At 36.6% G+C, this 15,201-nt stretch overlaps 1 protein-coding gene and 1 long non-coding RNA gene across 5 annotated transcripts in view; one reads left to right on the forward strand and one right to left on the reverse strand.

Moving 5' to 3' along the window:
- Nucleotides 1-10,286, reverse strand: part of LOC120891862 (uncharacterized) — a 284,577-nt gene extending 274,291 nt beyond the window's left edge. The window contains exons 1-2 of the long non-coding RNA XR_013435271.1: nt 10,197-10,286; nt 6,736-6,813 (exon numbers count right to left, since the gene is read on the reverse strand). This is a non-coding gene — a long non-coding RNA (uncharacterized LOC120891862). The remainder of the gene's footprint in view (nt 1-6,735; nt 6,814-10,196) is intronic.
- Nucleotides 9,419-15,201, forward strand: part of Gpr85 (G protein-coupled receptor 85) — a 45,192-nt gene continuing 39,409 nt past the window's right edge. Inside the window, exons 1-3 of one of the 4 annotated variants that reach the window (XR_013435270.1) lie at nt 9,419-9,743; nt 10,192-10,822; nt 12,185-12,274. Coding sequence is in view for 3 of the 4 variants with exons in the window: in XM_021731032.3 (XP_021586707.1) it covers nt 12,355-13,467 (1,113 nt within the window). In the remaining variant the exon portion in view is untranslated. The other 3 variants (XM_021731034.3, XM_021731032.3, XM_078040336.1) reach the window with 3 other exon arrangements.

Below are 15,201 nucleotides of genomic sequence, written 5' to 3' on the forward strand. Positions count from 1 at the left end.
TGTGTATATGCACATATACTATGCATTTTACGTGATATTTCAATAATTTTGATACTGCAAGTTTTTCTGTTGACTTGGGACTTTTTATAACATATTGTACTTTAAAAATATTTGTACATATTGTAAGAGAAAGATTTCAGCCATAATATATTGCATAGCTCCAGAGTAGAAGGAAGATGTTATTCTTTATTTTTAAAGTACCATGTGTGCTCAAAGATTAGGACAAATAGATGCAAAAGAAAGTGATTTAATTCTTAATTTTGCTGATTTTTAAAAAAGAAATGTTGATTTATTTACCTCTAAGAATTTCTGAGTGCCTATCATGTGCCAGTCATTATTCTGGGCATCAAGGACACAAGAACAATCAACATAAACTGAGATTTTGTCTTCATAGAGCTATGAAATAACAAAATTATACAGAGAGCAGGCTAATATCAAGCAGTTTTAGGGTGACATTGCCATATATAAATCCCACTTTCTTGACTTTTTTTGCTAAAACATCCTTTAGCTTTAAGATAAAAAGTTCACTTCATTTCTTCACCAAATGTCAATTTGTGTATGTTCTATAGAACAGTATTAAGACTCATTATGGAACCCCAGCAAGAATCTCACCTATTTAATGCCATATAACAAAAAAACAAACCATTTATAGAGTGGATTACAAATAGACTACATACCAAATTGCCATCTCTGCAGGATTCATAGTATATAAATTGTGTTTGAAGGATTTATGTGCTTAATTCCCATTAGAATTCACAGGAACTAACAGTACATGAATGGGAAAAAAAAAATCCTTAACTGGAAAGTGAAGACTTGAAAGGTCCTAAGATAATAGTGTGATTTTACATATATTTTTCATAAGGGTATTTTGAAATCAAATTTTAGTACTAAGTTGTAGGAAGGGAGCAGATTGGTCAATGCACTGACTTGGTTTAATGGAGGCTGAATATTGAAGAGGCTGCATAGAATAATGGAAAAGACTCCCTGGGCTCATCTCTAGGCCAACAAGGTTTTAATCCCTTACTCTGGCACTTATAAATATCTTGAGTATTAAAGAGTCAGTATATGTGAAAGTGTTCTGTATAAAGCTAAACTATAGTATACTTGTAACTGCATACAGAATGTACTTGAACTAGTGAATGCTTGATTGAGAGGGAATTTTTAATTTTATATGATGAAATTACTTTAATTGATCAGATCTACTAAGAAAGAATTGCAAGATACCCAGGATGCCCTTAGAACTAATCTGCCAGAAAAGACCTGGAACTTACAAAGACCTGTGGCTAGACACAAGTAAAACAAAATGGCAGTCTTGGAATTACATGCCACAACCTCATAGGGACTGGAAGAGACAATCCATTAACTGAAAATGCCAGAAATTTCCACATTGAGAATTTTCACAGGAGGACAAATCATTTACTTAGATGCCTAATATTGATTTGTAGTCCTTCAGCTTTCCTAAACAGCTGTTTGCTCAGACAAGTACTAACTAGTTCTGAAAATGTTAGAATCATAGCTCTCGTCTGCACTCTTGATTGTTATTAAAGGATATACAATCTATAGATTAAAAAAAATACTTCAAGTATTGGACTCTAGGCATAGGTACATTCCCACTTATACTCCCTAAGCCTGTTCACCTGACACCTATAGGTAGCACAATGACATTTAAAGAGAAGATAACCAACAGAAGTACAGATTTTAAAGATTATGTATATAAAATATTTGGTATATTCAATCTCTATAAGCAAGGGACCTTTTTCTTGATGCATGCATGCAAGAGTATTCTTTATACTTCATGGAAATGATTAATGATCTATTAACTATAGCCATGCCAGAAAAAAACTGCTATAAATCACAAACCAACTGCCAATACAGGATGCTGTGATTTTAGATCAGATAAAGGAAAAAGGCAATACTATCCAAATTCTATTCAGAAAAATTTTACATACCCAGACCTAGTCATTATTTTTTTCCTTTCAAAGAGAGCTGCTACTGTATTTTCAGTTTGGGGAAGTATTGCTTATACTTCCCTATTACAGATTACAAACTATCATCATCTCTGGCCTTTGTTCAAACCAAGAGGTCTTAAAGAGTGATTGGCTGGTAGATTTTTTTGTTGTTGTATTTCATTAATAAGATGAATCAGCAATTTTTACAATAACTTCTTAATTCAACTCTAGTTTATGCCTGGTAAAGAAGAAAAATTCCATACCTTCTAAAAGAAGAAATGCAAAGAAAATGCAAAAACAGATCACGTAGGTTGCATGTGGGTCGCAGCACATGGAAGCTTCATGGATAGAGACTTCAGGTTTCTGGGAATGGCCAGTGGATTGCCAAATGCCAATGTCTCGGCTTGGCACAGAATCACGAGCCACCACACAGCTTTGTAGGTTCAAACAGCAATTCTTTATTCCTGATCTCACACCGCCTCCACACAGGTTCAGGGGCAATCCCAATGCCCCCCGCCCACACACACACACACACACACACACACAATTCACGTCCTAAATACTTTCTCTCCAGGAGAACTCAGCGGGAACTCAGGCAGCAGGCACGCCCTACTCCCAGCAGGAATAATCTTCAACCTCCAGCTTCCCTAAAACTCCTATTGTCACGCCCTAAACCCAAGGAAGGGGATACTTCCTGCAGGATACACCCTAATCCTGGATCCACCCTGGTCATATTGAGCAGGGTCACCTTTCTCAAACACATAAGCAAGGTCACAAGCAAATTTCCAAGGCAAGTCCATTTAACATAGGGTATGCTGGCAAGGATTACGATGGTTATTCCTACTTGGTAATGGCTCTCAGCAGTGGATGTTTCCTCTGGTCAGTTGCCCAGGGACAATGTGAATCTCTTTCCTGCTCTGCCATGGCCCACACAGCACCTGAGATGGGTGTGACCTGCCAAGATGTCAATCAACCGGCTGACTGCAAGATATCAAAAAACAAGACTCTGCCCTTGAAACCTTATCCCTGCCTTTGATGTACCCCCTTAAATAAACCACCAGAGCCATTTTCCCTTTGTCTAGTTCCAGGGCTTCGCATTATATAAATATATTTCTGAGTATCTCTGTTTTGTTACTTATTAATTATCTGAGATTATAACTTTTATGGTGGCTTGGTTTCCCCTGGACAGAAAGAACTCCTGCAAAGAGATGCTGGCCATCATTCCCCCTTGAAAATGCTGATTTTTACCAAGAATAATATGATCCTTAGAAAGTCTTTTTCTAGCTAAATGATCAGCTTCTGTTTCAATCCCATTTTTTCCATTTGTCCTATAGAAAATTACAAATAATCCACAGGCAAAGTCAGAACAGAGAATATTATTAAAAGGAAAATCTCACACAAATTAAATTTAGCAGTTTATTTGAACAAGGAATGATTCATGAATTGGGCAGTACTCAGAACCAGGAGATGTTTGGAGAGCTCCACCCAGCAACTTATCTAGGCCATATTTATAAACAGGGAAAAAAAAGTGCCCTGTAGAAACAGCTTGATTGGTCATATCTCAGGCATTTACCTAATATGGATATCCTCTGTTAATTGGCAGATTGTGATTGGCTAAGGCTCAGCCACTGTCACTGGTTGAAATTCAGGTATTTATTTTAAGAACATAATCTTAAATTAGGTTTATTTATATATTAAGTCAGAATGAAGTTCACTTTGTTACAGAGGCAGCTTTATACCAAATATAATTCAACAGTATTCATCATTGAATCATGTTATTTTTTTGTATTATTGAGCTTTTTACCTCTGTGCTAATATATTAGATTGGATTGGTTTTTGCTTGTTTATTTAAGTATATGCCACTCTTTTGTTATTAAAATATTAAAGACAATAAGTCCAAAGCCAGATAAAGGCTAGAGATACTTTGTACTGTATTTTAGCACCAAGTTAGGAGCTCAAAGCATTACGATATCTGCTCTAGGCTCATATCTGCATGTGAGTCGTCATTATTAGAAAATAGTTTGAAATTATTGAGTAGTAAGGCCAATAAGAATTGTGTAAATGCTAATGTAATAAGACTAAAAAGCAAATAAAGCTCCCCCAAATCCAGATAAAATCCTTGGCCAAGAAAATTTTTCTACCCATAATACAAACAATTACCCTAACTTTATTCCACTACGGAAAACATAGAGTTCACTGGAGCCTGTGTCACTATCTTTTTCCTTTCATATCCTCCCCACAGCACCTAGTACAGAAGCCTTTATGTGGTAGGTTCATAATCACCCTTTCAACCAAAGTGTACAGGGGCTTCTTCTATGTGGCAGGTTTCTTTGGATCACCAAGAAAGAACAATGATAAATTATAGGTCTTCTGGTATTCTAGTGGAGACTAAGACATCTGTTGAATGAGTGAAATAATGCTATCTCAAGGATGTAGTAAAGTTCTTTTTAATGCAAAGTCAGGCAGAAAAGAACACATTTCCATTTTAACCAAATGTTAACCACATTAAAGTAGTAACCATATTTATGAGGGGTGTGAAATTTGATTTGTGCCTTAGTTTTTGTTTTATAAAGCTATGCTTTTATAAAGAAATGAAAATCAAATTGTAGTTTTGGAGAGTCAACATGGGAAATCTTAAAGTCTAAGATAACCTTCTTAAGTCATATTTTAATTATGTGCATTTGTCAAGAAACTAAACACTACAAAAGCTTAAATAACCCCAATCTGCTTATATTATTGAATAACAGGTACTGATAATAATGGCCTTAATGCACTGCAAGATTGAAATAAACTCTGAATAATCAAAGAAAAAAAAACCTTACAGTTCTAGAGTTTTAAAAATTACAATGCATTTTTATTTCCTGAAAATTTACAATCCATGTAAGATATGTGTGACTCTCCATTAACCTAAATATTAAATTAACTTCTCATTCCTTAATTATTTTACCAACACTTGCTTCTCCTCTTCTCCTTCCTACTTTCTCTCCCAACACACACACACACACACACACTCACACACAGAGTCATTCTGTTTTTCTTCTGGCTGAACATAAATGAATCTAAAATATCAGTGCAGAGGTGAATGGGAACATTTAGAATATTTTAACAGATCAAGGGCTTTTTTTTTTCCTAAACTCTAAAGTTTTACAAGGCATTAGTAGAGAAACTTGAATCTGCTCTTCTCCTCATTTACACTATCACATTTAAATAATGTGTAACATAAGAAGAGTTTTAAAGATTTCCAGAAGAAGACATGGTTTATTTACTCAAATAACTATAATTTTGTTCATAAAATATCAAAAGAATTCATTAAGACCTTTATCACTGAAACAGCACTGTCATTAACAGCAAAGTGTTTCTTAGGCTGATGTTACAGGCTTTTAAGCCTGTGCCCCTCACTTTTTAATCCCTTCTAGTTTGACTTGCTTTTCTGAAACTGCCCTTTCAAAGGTTTCTAATCTGATCACCAACTCCAGGATATCTTCTCATTCATCACATTTCTAAACTTCCTAGTCATAGAACTGCATATAACCCAGCATCCCAATCCCCAGTATCTATCCAAAAGATCTAAAATCAGCATTCTATAGCAGCTACATCAAAGTTTACAGCAGTGCATTTCACAATAGTCAAGTTATGGAACAAGAGCAGGTGCCTATCAACAGAAGAATGGATAAATAAAATGCAGTATATATATATACACAATGGAGTTATACAGCCATAAAGAAGAAAGAAATTATGGCATTTGCTGGTAAATGGATGGAACTGAAGAATGTCATGTTAAATGAAATAAGCCAGACCAGAAAGTCAAGAGTTGTTTTCCTCTTGTATGTGGGAGCTAGACCAAATTAAGCAGGGGAAAGGGAGTGAAGGAATCCCATGAAATTAGAAGAGATCAGTATGTAGAGGAAGAAGATTAAGGGGAAGGGAGGAGGGATGGGAAAATCAAGAAACAGTAGAATGAAATTGACCAAACTATCCTATGCACATGTATGATATCACAGTGCTGTTCATCTTTATGTCTATCTATAAAGCATTAATTTTAAAAATTCTAAATAAATAGATGGAAGACTAGTAGAGTAGGCAAAAGGGAATAATGGGCAGGGACAAAGGCAGAGAAATGGGAAAGAACTAGTGATGATTTGGAACAAATTATAGTCTGTGCTTTTATAATTATGTCAAAATGAATCCCTACAGTGTGTGTAAATATAATGCACTGATAAAAAACAAACTTCCTAGTCAAAATTTGCACAGATGGTCTGCTCCTTTTAATTCTCTTTTCCATAGAGCCTATTACATTGAACTTCCTCCCTTCCTCCTTCTTTCTGGTTCTTTCATGACCACTCCTTCTTTTTAAATGTAGGCATTCCCTTAGTTTTATGGTTTGTCCTAATGGAATGGAATGGGCATGTTTGTTGCCTAACTTTAGCCTCTTCTCTCAACAGTCACTCCCTTGGCAATACCATCAGCCTATTACCAGATTGCCTATCACCTACAGGCACTTCTGAATTGTGTCTCTTCATTTCCAACTGAACATTTGAACATCCTACCAGCATGTCACATTCAATACATTTAAAATGAACACGTCATTTTCCTTACCAAACCAACTCCTATTTTTTAACTTTTGCCATTTCTGGTTAATGAAGTCTTCTGCCTCCTCATTATTCAACCCAAGAATCAATCCTTAACTTTTCAATCTCCTTTGCTTCCCCCTTTAATCACTTCATAAAAATATGGTTCCTTGTACCAATGAGATTCATCCCTTTTTTTCTGTTCATTCTATACTCACCACTTTTACTGGCTCAAGTCTTCCTTACATTGATGAAACTGCTTGTTCCACCTTTTGATTTTTTGTTTCTTGCAAGAACTAGCAAAGGACAGCATATAGAGTAGAAGGTTAACAAATGTTTATTAAATGAAATAAAGGAACAAGTCTCAAAGTTCTTAGAGACTAGATTATTATATACATACAAGTCACAAAAAATAAACTGCTGAGTTTTCAAACTGGTTCTTGTATTGAGAAGTGAAAAAAATATCTTATAGATGCTAGCTTTAAAATTAAAAGTAAGGGTTAGGTTGTAGCTCTGTGGTAGATAGAGCACTTGTCTAGCATTGCAAGGCACTGGGTTTGATTCTCAGCACCACATAAAAATAAATAAATAAAATAAAGTCATTCTCTCCATCTACAACTAAATATACAAAATATTTCTTAAAAATTAAAAGTGAATTATATTAACATTTTGGAACCTTTTTTATGGCAGAGCAGGGAGAAAGATTTTACAAAAGATGACTCTTTAAGTGTTTTAGAAAGGAACATGCCAGATTCCTAATCTTTTAAAAAATTCACTAAAATTCTGAAGAAATCTCATTGCTAGGATGTTCACAATTATAATTATTCCAAATCCTGAGGCACAATTTTAAAATCTAGTGATAGTTTTTTAGGCCTAGTATATTCTTTCACCATTCTACTCCTTAAGTAGACAAGCACAATGCCCTAAAAAGTTTCAGTTACTTGAATGTCACTGTGAAAAAGATTATTTTTTGCAGCAACTGTAATCTGAAAAACATTATCAAAATGTAAATGTATAATTTCCTTGTGTTACTGGTCACAAATTCTCGGTTAATTAATTATTTTGAATAACCTATCAGAAATTGTTTCTATGCAGAAGTGTCCAATGGGAACCTTTCTTGTCAACATAGCTTCCAGAAAACCTATAAAAGGCTCATTCCCATATATTGCTTTAGATTTTGACAAAAGTTGAGAACCCTAAAGATATTGTTTTAAATTTTAATGACCAGTTTTAAGCAGGAAAAAAATGAAATTTTAAATGAATACTTAAAAAATCTTTTCTTAGAATTTTCATCCTAGTTAACTATTCTCTGCATCCAGGGTTGTTATTTCCTGACATACATTTTCACATAAACAATACATAGAACAAAAACAATTTGTTTATTCACCACAAGTCTATGCATCACTTGGCAAAAACCTGAAATAGAGTAATGTCAAGAAAAGGTGGTTGCTTTTTAAAATAAAATTATATACATATTTATTATTACAAGAACCAGATTAAGCAACTTGCATCAGTCTTCCTAATGCAGTGATCAACATAGTAAATGTAATATGCCAAGAGCTTGAAAACCTTTAAATCCTCAGACACAAGGATTAGAGTATAAGGTACTTTATTATGTTTGCTTTGTTCCTTTACTCTTAACCTGAAAATCAATTTTTCTAGGTTTGGTGATATAAGGAATCGAAAAATGAAATTAGCTAGAATCAAATAACACTATGATGTAAACAATCTGAAGCAACACTTTACATTTGAGAACTTATAGATGAGATGAAATTTTTGTCATCTATTAAACACATTTTTTAAATCCCTGTTGATACAAGAAGGAGATTCCAATGTTTTCTCTAGTAGAGTAATGAATTAAATGGAAAATACTCATTAATTTCCCGAGCCCCCTTGTGAGGCAAGAAAATGACATTCTCATCTAACAACTAAAAAAACTGAAGAGCTACTGGAGGTAACTGTGCTCAATTGCAAAGGATTAAATTTAAAAAGCTCAATATACCCTAAGAGGTGGTATTTCATACACATATACCCTCTCTATTATTTTTAAGGATTCAGGATCTGTTTCTTAAAACACAAACCTAGTTAAACTCTTGGATCTTAGTCCTATAGCTTTCTGCAGAGTAAATTATTGCCTCATGGCTTGACAGTACAGTTGCCCTCTTAATTTACTTTTAAATAGCTTTTCCCTAATCCATACAACCTAATATCTAGTCCATCGTAAGTCTTCACAAACTTAAATTTAAGTCTTTTATTTTAAAAATTCAGTAAATAATTGTTCTTTGAAAAGTAAATTGAGACAATAATTGGGAAATAAAAGGAAAAGAACAAACTGAATTTTGTATTCTATAAAAATAAATGGGACATTTCACTTAGAAGTTGCAAACTATCATAGTTTTGAGTTCCGAATTCATGTTTTGCAAACAAAAAGAAAGTTCAATTGTTTTCCATTAAAAAAAAATTGAAATTCACTTAAAAGTTGTAAACTGACATGTAGTTTTGATTTCTGCTCAATTCATTTGTCTTTTAAAAAGCGAAATGTTTCATTTGGATGGAAATGTCCTCAAGTTACTTTGAGTACTGCTCTAGTATTGATTTTGCTAGATTATAAGAATGCCAAAGTGCCTTAGGTATGTTCTTAAATATATATATATTTTAAACAGGCTAGGCATATTCAAAATCAAATCAAGTAAATTAAACAATGTTTTAGTATTAGTAACATTGGGCTTTGTGTAACAACTGTGACATCATGACAGTGAAGTGGTCATTTTTAAGCTTTAAACAGCGAAAGCTTTGCCTCTGAGTGTCCAATAGAAATGCAATATGTAAATTAACCTATATTATCTGTACGCTGATTGGCTTGAGTTCTCCCGAATGTCACAGTCTCACCACCCAGCAATGAGGTATTTTACTGCTGTCTAGAGATCAAATTATTACAGTAGAGAAGATTTTTTAGTTTTTCTGTTTCATTAAGAGATTATTATAAAGCAATAAGCTTGCAGGAAGAGAAGCAGACGTTTTACATTGAGGATTAATGAAAGCATGTCTGCTTGCTTTTGGGGGGTGGGAAGTGGGGGGTGGTTGCTTAAAATCTTATACCACCCTCACAAAAAAAACTCTTCGGAAATCGTAAAATAAGGAAATGCATGATTCTAGAAGCTCCCTAAGCACCCAGGTATCAGACTATATGTGGTGTTTGTGATATCATCGGACGGTTTGGACTGGTGTAAGTTTTATGTATTCGTTATGTTCCTGGTATTTTTCATCTGTAATAACAAAGGTGGGGGGGGGAGGAAACTCATACACACAACTGCTTTGACATCACCAACCTATTGGTCAGCCGAACTTGAAAAAAGGGAAAAGAAAGGCTGTTCCAAGGTGGGGTGGAATGCAAGGAATAGCCTATAATTTTTTCCCCCCGTACGCTGAATGATTCTTTAGTCATCTCCGTTAAGGAAGAGTGAATGTAAATTATTAAAGTTAGCTTTTCCCTTCCAAAACGCAGATTTGCGTGCATTCGGAAATAGAGATGACTAACAAAGACAGGGTTGTCCTAACCTGCTTTCCCTTCTTCCCCATTGACAAGCTTTTTGACTGTGCAATTTTTTAAATTCTCTTTTCTTTCTTTTTTCATTCTTTCTCCCTCCCCCCACCCAACCCCCCACCCCTTCCAGCTAACCTGCAAATTCAAAGGTCAGCAGAGGAAATCATTTAAGAAGAATTCCAAAAGAAGCTTCCAATGCTTTGAACTACCCTAAAAGAGAAAGGAAGAAAATGTTCCGGGAAGGCGAGGGTTCCGGGAAGCTGGGGAAGGGGCGGGCGTCCGGGGCACGGCGGCTTCCTTGTGCGCTGCCCTAAGGGAAGAGGATGGGCCTGAGGTCCTGAATGAGCCTTTCCAAGCCCCCACTTAAAATGCAGGGAGAGAAAAGTTCAGAAGCAGCCACAAGGTGACAAAAGCCTAATGCTGTCAGTTGAACTGGACAGGGCATTCAACAAACCCAGCTAGCTCTGGAGACGCAAACAGGCTCCCGGGGCACCACAGAGGCTGAGGCAGCCCCTGCTGCCGCCCTCGCCACCGCGTCGCCGCCGCCGCCGCCGCCGCGGACCCTGCGTTACTGGGGGAGACAGTGCCGCTGCGACAGGGGAGGACGCGGCTGGAGCTCAAGGAGGCTCCAGCGCGCAGGCGCCGCCGAGCCCTGCCTGGATGCTCAGTCAAGGCACTAAGGCAAAAAAAAAAAAAAAAAAAAAATCAGCAATTTATAGAAAGAAGAAGCTATAGTCTGTCGGGATATCCAACACCAACAGGTAGGAGGATATACTCTTGGTTAAGTTCGGGGGGAGGGGGTTTGCACAGTGTTGATGAAACCGCAGGTTCACGGGGAAAGAGCCCCCCCGAGTTTTTTTTTTTTTTTGACATTAAACTGCATAATGGAAGTACATTCAGACAATGCATCTTCAGTAAGGCTTATTGAGAGCTTCGTTTCTGGAAAGCGTTGCAAGACAGGAATATCAGACCGCGAATCACCGAAACCCTTCCGTTGCAGCACAGAGGCAATCTCTCTCCCCATCTTCGCGTATGTAATGCATGTCTCTCTCTCTCCCCCTCCCCCTCCCCCATTATAAATCCAGGGGTGGCGGATTTCAGGTTTCGTAATGTTGCATGATGCGATCGGTATTTACCCGGGGATGTACCGGTGGGGAAATTAAAATCATCGAACGCAGTTTTGCCTAGGCTTCCATCAGCATATCCCCAGCAAGTGAAAAGTGGCTAAGGAAACATGCTTCCGTGGGAATAAGAGAGAAAACCAATTTCTCTGATGTAGCTCCCAGGCACCTAAGAGACAATGTGCATTTTGCTTTAAAATGAAGCCGCTTGGAATTTGCAACAGATTTTTCAGTGTAAATGAGAAGAGCATAATTGTCTAGGAGATACAGATTTGTGTTATATTCATTTGAATACAGGCAGCCAAGGTTTACAGATGGAAGTGCATTATTCCTTTGGGTGTGTTTCCCTGGCCAATATTTACATTAACCATTTTTAATAATCATGTGGGCTTAAAAGAGACAAGATTTGCCAAAAGTTGGGGGATGGGATAGAGAGGGAAAGACAAAGATTAAATCATATCAAATCTTGGGACAACTTCTATTAATTTTGAAGTCTAGTAGTAATATTATGTTTTAAAATGAATCAACAAATACTCATGCAGCATGAACAGTGGCACTTGAGTTTAAAGACACATTTTTGCAGGGTTCTTTGGATCCATATGAGCAGGGAAGCTGCCTGTAAAACACTGACAGTACTAACACACCTCAGAAAAATGTAGGTAGCCTTTCTGTCCCCCATCACCAATCTTAGAGATTTCATTGCAATACTAGTGATTAATTCTTAGACCGGCATATTTTATGACTGTGGAACACTTTATTCCTTTTAGTCTCAAGGTACTCAGTCAAATGTATGTTCTCTAGAATATGGACATTTTTAAAATCATCTAGCTTGAAAAACTAAACAAGCTAATTCCCTGAAATCTCAAGCAAAAATACTTACTGAAGCAAAAACTACTATTTGAAATTAAAACTTTATTTGCTTCTCCATAAATGAACAGCTTTATGTTAGCACTGACATCATTACTTGTTAACTTAAGAACTGATAGCTCATTTTTTTTCCAGATACTCTGATGGCAAATCAAATGGAAGAAAAGAGGAAGCATGACTGCAGATCGGATCAATTCTCTTTGTGGATTACATTTTCAGTAAAATGTATGGATCTATCTTTTCCTTGTTCTTATATCTAGATCATGAGACTTAACTGAGGCTGTATCTTTATCCTCCATCCATCTATGGCGAACTATAGCCATGCAGCTGACAACATTTTGCAAAATCTCTCGCCTCTAACAGCCTTTCTGAAACTGACTTCCTTGGGTTTCATAATAGGAGTCAGCGTGGTGGGCAACCTTCTGATCTCCATTTTGCTAGTGAAAGATAAGACCTTGCATAGAGCACCTTACTACTTTCTGCTGGATCTTTGCTGTTCAGATATCCTCAGATCTGCAATTTGTTTTCCATTTGTATTCAACTCTGTCAAAAATGGCTCCACCTGGACTTACGGGACTCTGACTTGCAAAGTGATTGCCTTTCTGGGGGTTTTGTCCTGTTTCCACACTGCTTTCATGCTCTTCTGCATCAGTGTCACCAGATACTTAGCTATCGCCCATCACCGCTTTTATACAAAGAGGCTGACCTTTTGGACGTGTCTGGCTGTGATCTGCATGGTGTGGACTCTGTCTGTGGCCATGGCATTCCCCCCAGTTTTAGATGTGGGCACTTATTCATTCATTAGGGAGGAGGATCAGTGCACCTTCCAACACCGCTCCTTCAGGGCTAATGATTCCTTAGGATTTATGCTGCTCCTTGCTCTCATCCTCCTAGCCACACAGCTTGTCTACCTCAAGCTGATATTTTTTGTCCACGATCGAAGGAAAATGAAGCCAGTTCAGTTTGTAGCAGCAGTCAGCCAGAACTGGACTTTTCATGGTCCTGGAGCCAGTGGCCAGGCAGCTGCCAATTGGCTAGCAGGATTTGGAAGGGGTCCCACGCCACCCACCTTGCTGGGCATCAGGCAAAATGCAAACACCACAGGCAGAAGAAGGCTGTTGGTCTTAGACGAGTTCAAAATGGAGAAAAGGATCAGCAGAATGTTCTATATAATGACTTTCCTCTTCCTAACCTTATGGGGCCCCTACCTGGTGGCCTGTTATTGGAGAGTTTTTGCAAGAGGGCCTGTAGTACCAGGGGGATTTCTCACAGCCGCTGTCTGGATGAGTTTTGCCCAAGCAGGAATCAATCCTTTTGTCTGCATTTTCTCCAACAGGGAGCTGAGGCGCTGTTTCAGCACAACCCTTCTTTACTGCAGAAAATCCAGGTTACCAAGGGAACCTTACTGTGTTATATGAGGGAGCATCTGTAAATCTTTAGCCTTGTGAAACACTAACCTTCTCTGCTAAGCAATTGTGGCCTGTAGCCATATCTTGAGAAGAAATTCAAGAATGGGATCAGCAGTTACAAGGATTTGGGCAACATTCTGCAGTCTTTGCAATAGTTCACCTATAATCCTATTTTAAATCTCAGAGTGATCCTGCTGACTGCTGGTGAAGGTTTGTAATTAAGAAAGGACTGAACCACTGCCCTAAGTTTCTTTCTGTGGTTGAAAACTAGATAATGAAAGTAGCAGGTGCTAAGTATCAGTGCTAAATGCTGTGTATATCACTATGTATGAAAAAAAAACATCAAAAAAACAATTAGCATTGGACATCTTAATAAATTAAGTTGACATGAGGTAAATGTGTTGATAAAAACTAATTTTAGAAGTTTGAAGACTTTAAAACATTTCATACTATTTTTGTTTTGCAAAGACTAAACTATTTGGGGACTTAAAGTACTGTAATACACTAAAGACGTGCCATGAATTATTGGAATATCACACTTTAAAAATCGCCTTGTAAGTTTTGGGGAGATTCCAAAGCAGTTTATTGGTTCCGATTAGAATTTATCTTTTTTTTTTTTGTATTAAAACATTGCTATTTCTAAATACCACTTTCCTTACCTACTAGTGAAATTGCTAGCATTGAGCTGTATTATGTGGTTTCTGTTGATTTAGTATAAAGGTTTTCCAATTCATTTACATTTTACAAATGCTAGATATTGGTCTGGGAGGCAACATTAATGGTACCAGCCAGTCACAACTGAGCGGTTCTAATAATGCAGAATAAACACATGTTGCCTTAAAGGGTTATCTAGTATCCTTCATATTATTTAGCACTGGAGCAAATAGGCAAGGGATATTGAATCAGTAACTGGTCATGGTCATTCATCTGGAAGTGCATGGAAGATCATTTAATACTCTTTTTTCCTTTTTCCTCACATGGTTTGAAAATTAAGGTGCACATCATTGGAATAATGAGATTTTCTTCTGAGGTGTGCTACCCATTCTAGTGTGTTCTAAGAAGCGGGCAGTTGATGTATGTTTATATTTTAAGTCAGCTGTCAAGGGGAGACCACAGCCTTAGTATGATATCCTGCACAATTTGTGAAGCATTTATTCTATGGAAGGCACAGTCCTGTTTATACTTTCTGCACATTCAGTGTATTGGTCGTTTAAATTATTTCAGTTTTAACTTGTGAAAGCTTATAATATGATTTCTGGTATTTTAGAAATACATTAGATTCTGTGAGTCTCATTCTTTAAGAAACAGATGTGTGAACTTCAATATAAAGTTGCATTTGCCAAAATTTATCTGTGTAGCCTGTTAATTTTCTTGGAATAAATTTTACACTTTTGGCATATAACAATCAGTTTTAAAAAAACAATCTGGGAGTCAAGCACAAAGTAGAAAGGCTAATTTATTATGATTTTGGTTTTTGATTTTTTAAAATTTTTATAGCTACTATATTCTGAAACTGGAAATGTTAGAATGATAGCATAAAACTGATAAAGACATAATATTACCTATAAAAGATTTATTTGATAAATTTTCATAATCATCCCTCTGTTCTTACCTACCTATCATATTTAGACTTGTGCACCTGCTTAATTGATTGGTTCAGAATTTTAATACAATCATCACACTTTAATTTGATACATAGTAGAAATCTTGGGTTCTTAATATATCATTTGTAAGGAGAATGGT

The sequence above is a fragment of the Ictidomys tridecemlineatus genome, chromosome 2, assembly GCF_052094955.1.
Source record: "Ictidomys tridecemlineatus isolate mIctTri1 chromosome 2, mIctTri1.hap1, whole genome shotgun sequence".
In the NCBI taxonomy this organism is placed as follows: domain Eukaryota; kingdom Metazoa; phylum Chordata; class Mammalia; order Rodentia; family Sciuridae; genus Ictidomys; species Ictidomys tridecemlineatus.